The sequence below is a fragment of the Silurus meridionalis genome, chromosome 3 (genome assembly GCF_014805685.1).
Source record: "Silurus meridionalis isolate SWU-2019-XX chromosome 3, ASM1480568v1, whole genome shotgun sequence".
Lineage (NCBI taxonomy): Eukaryota > Metazoa > Chordata > Actinopteri > Siluriformes > Siluridae > Silurus > Silurus meridionalis.
The window spans coordinates 30,004,981-30,015,686 of record NC_060886.1 but is presented as its reverse complement, the minus strand read 5'-3'; the positions used below and the strand labels follow the sequence as shown (position 1 = coordinate 30,015,686).

General features: G+C 38.1%; 1 protein-coding gene across 1 annotated transcript; it reads left to right on the top strand.

The window, feature by feature from the left end:
• The first annotated feature begins 6 nt into the window (after window positions 1-6).
• nmi (N-myc (and STAT) interactor) lies at window positions 7-5,842 on the top strand. The gene is made up of 9 exons (XM_046844990.1): window positions 7-174; window positions 2,137-2,181; window positions 2,404-2,562; window positions 2,800-2,916; window positions 3,075-3,252; window positions 3,412-3,518; window positions 3,904-4,090; window positions 4,833-4,936; window positions 5,303-5,842. The coding sequence occupies exons 1-9, from the start codon at window positions 139-141 to the stop codon at window positions 5,507-5,509; spliced, it is 1,140 nt and encodes a 379-aa protein (XP_046700946.1). The 5' UTR covers window positions 7-138; the 3' UTR covers window positions 5,510-5,842.
• Window positions 5,843-10,706: the final 4,864 nt, after the last annotated feature.

The window sequence follows — 10,706 nt, the reverse complement described above, 5'->3', positions numbered from 1 at the left end:
CTTCAGGGCGCTGACTTCGGACTTCCTTGAAATCTCTCACCCTCTCAACAAACTATTTTTGTTCAACATTGTTTTTTTTTAATATATACTGTAGATTATATTTATTAAAATCATCTGCTACTGTCTTCTGCTGGTCTCATGATGTCAGATAAAAAGGAGGACATGGATTATGAGGTAAGATCATGGTGTGTTTTCTCCACCACAGAAAAACATTTCAACGACACCAAATCTTAATTTCTGTACTTACAAGTCATTTATTTTACTTGTAGTATAAAAATATACCATAATATATGCACTATATACATATATTTGGGTTCTAATGGTTCTAATTTGCTTGTTAGCCTTCAAAAGTTGTGTATTGGTGAAACTCGTGTTTAGCATTAGATATGGTTAATTGTTTATTTGTTTGTTCGATGTTTTGACGTGATTTTTACCTCACAAAATTGTTTGTTCATGTTTTGACTTGATTTTTACCTCACAAAATTGTTTGTTCATGTTTTGACATGATTTTTACCTCACAAAATTGTTTGTTCGATGTTTTGACGTAATTTTTACCTCACAAAAATGTATGTTCAATGTTTTGACGTGATTTTTACCACACAAAAATGTTTGTTCGATGTTTTAACGCGATTTTTACCTCACAAAAATGTTTTTATGAGGTAAAATTTTAAGATTTACCTTTTGCAAGATTAAATTTGATCTTAACAAACATTAAAAAACACAAACCGAGTGATATTTCTGGTTGAACTTGTAACAGCCACATTGACATTTAATGGTTTATTAAATTAAATATTATTAGCGAACTTATTTTTAATGTAATCTTTATGAATTTATACACCCTGAAAACACCCTGAAAACAAATTCTGTTTGAAAATCAAACATTAGTCATTTTTGTCATTTTAGTGAACTAGTAAGAGACAATAGGTTTAGTCAGACCAGTTACTGATATATTTATTTGAATTGTACTTACTTTTTTTGGTTATAAATGATGAGCAATTTTCTTGTCTTGTCTTCCTCGTCTTCCATTTTGTCCACTGAGACGTAAATACTGATTATGATCAGGTTAAAATGTGTGATTTGGGGTCATTTGTGGGTTTTGGTGGCCAAATTATTATTTTCTAACACCTGATGAAAAAGAAATAAAACCTAGATACGGTCGATTCGGTCAAACTTGTCGCCAAGTAGCCTATAAATAACCAATAATATTTTTTTTTATTTATCTTGATTATAAAACATTCTCAAGATCTCAGTCTTTGTTGTTTAATTTCTATAATGTCTTATACTATCGCAAAGTTTTTTCCTTGTCCTTGTTGCCACTGGCTCACTCATTCGGGACAAATTTATAGGCACTAACATATAAATAAAAATTGTACAACATTTATTTCAGTCAAGCTGCTTTGGGACAATGTCCATTGTTAAAAGCGGCATAAAAATAGAACCAAACTGAAATAAACTAAATTCGACAGACATTTTCTTTTCCGAAGTCCACGAAATAGAAACGTCTTTTATTGGTCTGAAGCATCGAAAGCGTTGCGTCATCATGGACGAACAAATTGGTTTTTATTTTGATCAAAATATTGGATTTTCCATGTCGCCGTCCCCTACAAGGTTAATCACACGAACATAAATAATAGCAAGTGGAATCTAATGAGAATTTGAATTGAGAATTTAATGATAGACAAACCCCAATATCAGCCTAAACTACTAAATTATTTAGTATTATTTAGTAGTATTTCACCTGAGATAAAATGACGGTCCGACATCAGCTAATAATTATGGTGGGATGAAAGTCATGATCAAGAAAGTACAAAAGAAAAATAAAGATTATAAAAAAGTGAACTGCTGAGGAAAATGTTTGCTCTTCTTGCATTGGGTGCTTTGGGAAATGGATTGTGGATTCTACACGGTAAGTGTGTGAGAGATTCGGCCTACGTTAAGCCATTTGTAGCACAAATTCCTTAATTTTATTATAATTTAGATTCAGATTTATGCTATTTGGCAGACACTGTTATCCCAAGCAACAATTTCCTCATTTCCACAGATGAGCAGTTGAGGGTTTAAGGCCCTTGCTGGGATTTGAACTCACCTACCTATTTATCCTCCTTTCTAACATCATGTGTCTTGTTCTTTTCTCAGAACGTGCCACCAGCCCAGCAGCTGAGCGAGCTGGAGAAATTGAGAGTATGTTAACAATGACTACTTACACCACATTTTCATTTAGAATGCACAACAAATCCGTCCAGTATGTTTGTGTACTTCAAGTGTATCCACTAGATTTGCGTGAATTCTGCATAAAACAAACATTTATCAACGTTTAGCTCTGACCAACCCTTTATAATAAGTGTTTATATAGGGAAAGGCACAAGGCTCATGATTATTATTAATATTATTATTCTCATATAGAAACTAGTGGAGGCAGCTGAGACTGAAAAATCTCGGTTGTTGTTGGAGAAAATGGACACGGATGACACAAAGAAAAAAGCCCAGCAGGAGACGACTAATGTTATGAATGCTGAGGAGGAACTTGCAGCCGGTTTTAAACTAAAAATGAAGGACATACAGGTAGGATTTAATATTACAGTCTCTTTATTTAGGCCTTTGATTTACATACACTGGGTTTTTACTTTCTTTAAGATGTTGGTTTGTGGATGGTATATTTATTATTATTATTGGTAGTAGTAGTAGTAAATTCATTGTTATACACCAAAATATGCCAAAAATTCTATTAACACTCTTCATTGAAAAAGTGTGAGCATTTCTCGCTTACTTAGCTACTAATTCAAAACATTTTTTTTTTAGTCGGAAATAAATCATATAAGAAATACCAATCAGGATCTGAAGAACAAACTACAGCTCTGTAACGAGCAGCTCAAAGCCAAGAAGACTGAAATGGACAATTTACAGCAGAGATTTAAGGTACTGAAGGGTTGGGATTTGAGGTTGGTATGGTGAAAAAAAAAAAACACAAGGGGCAGTAAAGAGCCTTGATTGGATTTTTTTGTTCTATAATTATGTCCAAAATGATAATTTCCAACTATACCGTTTTTTTTTCCTCTCTATGTACCTTTTCTCAGATCAAAGCTCAGATCCCGGAGAAAAAAATGAAATTTACTCAGGTCGAACAAACGGAGGAGGATGAGTTCGACGAGCAAGAGCATGATGAGTACATCAGGGCCGTGTTTACCATCGTCCAGAGACCTTCCTTTCTGTTGAAAGGTGGCGAAGCTCTCATCACGTTTGAGGAAGAGAAAGGTAATGATCCGTAATGGTAGAACAGATTTTGAAAAGAAATTTAAATAAATAAAAGACATGAATTCCCTGTTAAACCCTGGCAGTGGTTGGAATAGCTGAAATTGATTTACATCAAACTTGTAAAACCTGACGTTTTATCCATTCGTCCACGTCTTTAAGTGGCCGATCAGATCCTCAGGCTGCCGAAGTGCACCGTGGCCTGCGACAAAACCAGGAGTGAAGTGAAGCCAGGCAACATTAATCTCGAGCCCTCTGCAAAATTCGAGGTATGGTGAGCTCACGCTTTGGTATCTTTCACTATAAAATAAATTTTTATGCACAAAAATTGATGGACACCCGACCATAAGATTCATATGTTCTTTTTTTGGGCAACACATTCCACATCAAGACCCCGTTCTAATAAAATCCACTTTTCTGGGAAGATGCTTGTGGAGACTCATTCAGCCACAAGGGTGCTAGTTTTTAGCAGACCATTGAAGATCGTCCACTCCAAAACCATGTTAATTGTATCTTCATTGGAGCTGGTTTTGTGCATAGGAGCATTGCCATTCTGGAACTTCTAGAACATTCTATACACAAATCAGGTGTCCCAATACTTTTGTCCAAACATGTATCATCTGGTTGCTTCTGACCTCAACTTCTTCTCCACAGGTGCATATTAGGGTGTCGAAAAAAACCATTATGTTCTCAAATGCTGATGCTGTTCTGCCCGATGAACGAATGAGAGACCGGTTGGAGCTGGGCTTCTCCAAACCAAGGCGTGGTGGAGGCGAGGTGGAGGGATTAGAATACGATGTGAAGAACGGAACGGGAAAGATTACCTTCCTCAATACTGGTGGTCTGTACTTTTTTTTTTTACATCTGTCTACCAGACGATGGGTTTGGTTCTTCTTGCAATGACTTAATAACCATTATTACTATACCGTATACCAGACGAAGCTCCTATAGCCGATTTTTAACACTAGATGGCAGTGTAATCTACGTTTATCGACTTCTAACATCCGTATTGTAAATTAGGCACGGGCCAATCAAAATTCACGGTTCGGTACCTTGGTTTTTAAGTCATAAATGTCAGAAGGAGGATGGAAATTGCTAAACAAAAAATTGCTTGTGTTTTTAAAATTTTTAAAACAATTTTAAATAAAAGGCATGCTTGGTTTATATAAAAAAATACATAAAAATAAAAGTCTAAATCAAATGCAATGCACCTTTTAATTACATTGATTACATAAAAAAAAAAAATTTAAATTGGCACAAATAAATCGAATAAATCCAATATTTTTCTTAGTATTTGTATTTAATTAGATAAATAAATAAATAAATAAAAACCTTACTGATTGGGAATAAAATGGTGATATTTGGAGCGTTAAAATCAAATACAGATAAACATACGCCCTTACGTTACACATACATGTTGCTCGGTTGGGAACGATTTGGGAAAATTTACAGCGATTTCCCGGGTTTTATTTAAGAAAATTATAGTTCTTCGTAACCATTAATACTTTTCCAATTCTTTCTTTTTTTCACATGAATGGTGTTTTCAATTGTGTGTTTTTTTAACAGCTGCATTATTTTTATAGTTGCAGAGAATATGGCCCTCAGGGAAAAGTTCTACGTGGACACCATAGGCGAGATGGAAGTCAACGTGGCACCGTTGTATGACTACCAGCTCAAGAAGTTTCAGGTAAATTGTTGTTGATGTTGATAAGAAGGTGTTCAAGGCCCCTGATTTTTATACACTATATGGACAAAAGTTTGTGGACACCTGACCATACAATTGGTATTTTTTTATTTTGAACAATTCATTCCAAAAGGTCTTCAGTAGGGTTGAGGTCAGAGCTCTATAGCAGGGCACTGAAGATCTTCAAGTCCCACTCTTGTAAAGCAGATCTTCATGGAGCTTCCATGCTGGAACAGGTGTCCCAATACTTTTGTCCATATTGTGTATCAAACCATTTTCAACCTTCTCAACACTGATTATCATAGGGTCAATCGGTCCAATATGGTCTCAGTAACCGATCGCTCTGCTCTCACTGCGTTCCTTTTTTAGACGTTCTTAGGGGTTCCAAAGCGCACCGTACTACTCAGAGGTATTCAAGATCTGAGCGACGAAGAAGACATGCAGGACCATCTGGAGATCCATTTCCAGAAACCCAGCAACTTTGGAGGAGAGGTGGAGAGCATTAAGTACCTCTCGAGCGGAAAGAGACTGAGAGCTTTCTTCAGCGAGGACATCGCCGAAATGGAAGTCCAATAAGCAAAGACAAGCGGCGTCTCGGCGATTCCTATTGCAATGCTATTTTTGATCTTATCGTATTCAGCTTGGGTAAATTCAGGTTTATTCTCATGGCTGGCTTATGAATTTTAATGAATTGGCTTTTCTTTAAAAAAAAACTACCTAAAAATGAGAATCTTCACTGAAAATTATAATCATATGGATTTTTCTCTACAGAACTAATTTTTAAATGTTAAAGTATTAAAGGACTGCCAGAGAAAATATATAATTATGCTAATTTCCACTATTAATCATGGGGATTTTTCTCTGCTTGACAATTTTTATGCCATGAAGTAAACCGTATTCTATTCCAAACCAGGGTGTTGTGTATCTGTTGTAGCTGTGGATGAAGTACACAAACCGTGTACTTGAGTTAAGTAAAATATGACAGTAAAAGTGTCCCTTTAAACGTTCACTTGAGTAAAAATAGACCAGCCTGCGAATGTACCTTAATATCCAAAGTTCTATCATTTATTATGGCTATAAATTTTCTATTATCATTTTTGTCACAAGACTTTTTACTTAATCAACTAATTTTATGTGAAAATACTCAAACACCTGACTGATTTCTAATAAAGTTACCGCAAGCCCAAAACCTTCTCCAAAAAAAAGTTTCATCCATCATTTATTCCTTTCTAAAAGTTCTGCTTAATGTTGAACTGATGCTGAACTGTATGTTGGTGATCATTAGATACACCGAGCACCAATCAGAACGAGTTCAAAACAGAGCCTGATTGGTGGCTTGCTGCATGTTTGACCGGTTAGGTTTTTGAAATGTAGAAGTTAAAGTATCCCAAATTATAAATACTTCAGTAAAGTACAAATATTCAAAAAAGCCCCATAAGTACAGTTATAAATTACATTTACTTCCTTACTGTCCACCGCTGGTAGCTGTATAATTCCTGCCACTAGGTGGCAGTGCTCATCTTTATTTTGTTACCACATACAACTTTGTATAGGGTGTTCCTTCACCTGCACCAAGAAATCCAAAAATGTTCCAGCATGACGATGCCCCTGTGCACAAATCCAGCTCCATGAAGATCTGCTTTACATAAGATGGAATGGAAGATCTCCTGCTATCGAGCTCTGATCAGGAATAAACTGGAACACGGACTGCACGTCACCTACTTCAGTATCAGACTTCCATGGCTGAATGAGCACAAATCTCAACACATGTCAAGAAATGTCAAAAAAGCACAACCAGTCCCATTAAAGTCAAATTCCCAGCATGAAATATTTAACCCCATTCCCAGTCATTTAAATAAGATTAAGAGCCTGAAGGTGTAAATATTTAATGCCTTCACAGCATCGAATTCGGCCCCTGGAAAAAACTGAATCAGCCGTTTTTTGGAAATTTGGTTCCTCTGCTGTTCTGAGCCTGCACAACCGTTCATGAAAACCAGATTAGACAAGATTAGATGTCTTCCAACATTATGGTTCATCCTGAAAATGAGAAGGCATGCTATTTACCAAGCAAAGCAGATGATTGATGGTAGAACATGAGCAGGATGAGGATTGCTTGTGTATTATAACATCCCATTCCACACTTCATCCCCATTTGCTGTTATATTACCCATTGAGAAGATGTTCTACTAGATTTGATGGAGATTTTGTAGAGATTCATTCAGCCACAAGGGTGTTAGTAAAGTAAGGTACTGATGTAAAAGAGGTGAGGGTGCGGTCGGAGATCTTCCACATCGTCCAACCCATGTAAAGCATATCTTCATGGAGCTGGATTTGTGCACAGGGGCGTGGTCATGCTGGAACAGGTTTGGATTTTGGAGTTTTTAAAATGCCATTTTTGGTGTAAATGTCCTCAAAAATTCCTTCTGCTCTTCTGGGAAGATGTTTCACCAGATTTTGAAGTGTGCTTGTGGACATTTGTGATTATCAGCCACAAGGGTGGATGTAGGTGAGGTGAGGAGGCCTGGGGTGCAGCCCAGCTTCATCCCAGTTCATCCTAAAGGTGTTCAGGCTTAACAAGATCTTCCTATCCAAACCAGATCTTCATGGAACCATTTTTGGGAACAGGTTCTGTATGCATCCAGCTTTGTGGTAACTGTTTGGAGAAGAACAGCATATAGCAGGAAGTTCAGGTGTCTCAATACTTTTGTTTGTGTAGTGAATGACTTTGAAAGTGGAAGTTTTTGTTCCTGTCACTAAGCGGTTAAAAGTTTTCTACGCTTTGGTTTATTGAGAATGATTTTTTGCAGTAAAATATGGTTCAGTCTTTGGCCCGAGGTACCGCTTTCATTTCTCCTTTACAAATGAGTCAGTAAATCTCATAAAAATGTTTAAAGTCAAGGTTGCCATAGAGACAAGCTACACAAGGTCGAAAGCACGGCTTTCCGTCTCGGAGATGAAGACGGCTAGGCTGAAAAGGAAAACAAGCACCGTGGGTCCTCTTTTTTTTCCTTCGCCCGCCACTAATTGTTTTTACTGACGATCCGTTAGGAATACGAATGCGCGATTGCATAACACGCAGCACGACACCCCGAGAGTACGAGCTAAAAACTCTTTCCAAGGACTGCACTCGCAGTCTCCGAGCTCTACCACAACACTGGGAAGGATTCAGCTAGAAAAACCTCCACCATGCAGTTCAGTCAGCTATCTTGATCACGCAGCCTGGAGTTTGCAGTACGGCCTGGAAGGACCTCTTGTGAATTATTCAAAGTGGAAGATGTCACATGAGGGAGGTGCTGTGGAGCATTTTGAAACAGCAGATTGGCTTTAGGACAGCTTGAGGGGGTCAGACGCCTGCCATTAAAGTTCCACACCGGATGTCAATCAACTCACTCACTTTTATATAGTCTCATCCTACACACGCGAAAGCAACTTGTTCCACCTTATACAGCATATCATACAATATAAACCACTTACGTAGAAGTCATACATTACAGGGTGTATTGTTAGAAAGAAATGATCAGGTTGGTGTGAGGCTTCCAACCCAAAATCTCCAGATTCTGTGATGTGACTGCACACACTGATCAGGTAGAACATTATAACCACCTGCCTAATATTGTGTTGGTCCCCCTTCTGCTACTAAAACAGTCCAGAGCCATCGAACATTAACAACATGAACTTCCTCAGCAATTTCAGCTACAGGAGCTCCTCTGTTGGATCGGACCACTCGGACCATCCTTCACTCTGCTCAGCCTTAGAGCACGAACATCAGTACCAGACTTTACTAATGCAGTTGTGGCTGAATGAGCACAAAATCTAATGGAACATCTTCCCAGAATAGTGGAGAAACAGCAACATGTGGAATGGGATCTTATGCTAAAGTGTCCTCAATTAGCTGTTACTATAGAAACAGTGTAGTGTATTCGTCTACTATATCTACCATGATGAAAGGTGTTAAGACTAAAGAAAAACACTTTTTCAACCAGATAGAAGAAGTTTCTAAAGAAATCCTGTTTCTGCAGCATCGGTTGAAGACCACCCTGGAAACAAACAAACAAAAAAAACCTGCCATACAGCCGGGAAATGTTTCAAATACATTTGAAGCCGAACACATCATGGTTTCTTGGATCTAAAACTTCACTGGCAGTCTTGAGAAATCCATCACTCCATGGTTTCTCCAAGAGGCAGCAGGAAAAAAAGAAAAAATCCCCTTTGATTGTAGTTCGCATGAAATCGGACTCCTAGTTAAAATAATCCGGAGCTTATAAAGAGAGCTCGGCCCTCACCCTCCTCCAGACGTTTATAGGTCTGCGGAGACAGCTCCGTCACCGGGGAAGGGCGCTCATTATAAACGAGTTTCATTGGAGTGTTATTGCATGTGACTGCGCCGGTCCTATTAGGCACAAGCTGTAGGCCTCAGTGCTCTTTGCTTGATTTTGGAATAACAGTGACTTCACCCCCAAAACATGGCCTTTGCCAAGGAGAACCTTTCAAACGTGATCGGGATTAATGGATGAATACGTTCTTTTGTAGTTTGTAAGCTCTTTTTTCCCGGGTTGAAAATGCCTTTGTTAATTCCTATAAATTATAATTAGCCATTAGGTTTAAAAAACATAATTCAGTCGGTTTAATCAGCGTCCTCACATGCTAATGTGGCCTTTTTTTTTTTTTTTTTTGGCCTAACCGGATTTCACGCACTCTACGAGCCCATCATTAAAGTGCTCATTGACAGGGGATCAATCTGCCATGGCAACTGCAGGAAGACAGAATGGAAATGGAGTAATCTTTGCACCTGACTGGCTGATAACGCAGCCTGCTCCACTTCCTGAGTGGCAGATGTATGGAAGTCTGCTGTGTTGGAGATTGGAAATGCTAATGAGAATGTCTGCGAGGGAATTGTCACTTTTGGCATGACGAGAAGTGCTTATCATTTCTCTCTCACACACACACACACACACACACACACACAGAGAAAGAATCGCCCAGTTATAATGCCAACAGCTGACCCTTAGTTACTGGTGGAACGAAAATGTATGCCTGCTATTCAGTTAACACACTTTTGCTAGAGATTTGTTTCCACTACTTTGTTCAGAATGAGGTTCTTTAGTCATGTCTTCACATTTAGTTAAAATACACAACATGTTTGCAGACACCTGACCATAAGATTGCTATGTGCTTCTTTTTGAATTCCACATTTAATCCCCATTTGCTATAAAAATAATCTTCTGGGAATATTTTTATGGTCATTTAGACCCTGCAGCTTTAGTAATTTAGCACTGCTGTAGGTGAGGTCCTGCGGTACTGTTCTAATTCATCCCAATATGGTTCAGGGTTCCACTCCAACCCATGGAAACCATATGTTCACGGAACTGTGAACAAAATTTCATGGCAACATATCCAATGGTTTGGTGTCGCAATCATTTTTTTCCCCCTATATATTGTATCTTCTAGGCTTATCCGTTATTCATATCATTCAAACGCTAGTAGGATCCTGGAGCTAGCTAGCTAGAATCCATCTGCTCTTTGTTCATGATGAAATTGCAGACGTGGTCAGAATAGCACCAGTTACCACCATACTGTAAGTCTTAAAACTTTTTGATACCGCCTCCTCAAACCTTCCTTTCTTTTTTAATGGTGCTCAATAAGGTTTTTCCCTTCTGTGAATGCTCCTCCTCCTTTGTCTTCTTCTTATAATGTGAATATCCCACACTACCTGGTGAAATTTTGGAACCTGCACCGAGTGTTATGTCTTTTGTGATTTAAATCCAGGTCTCAT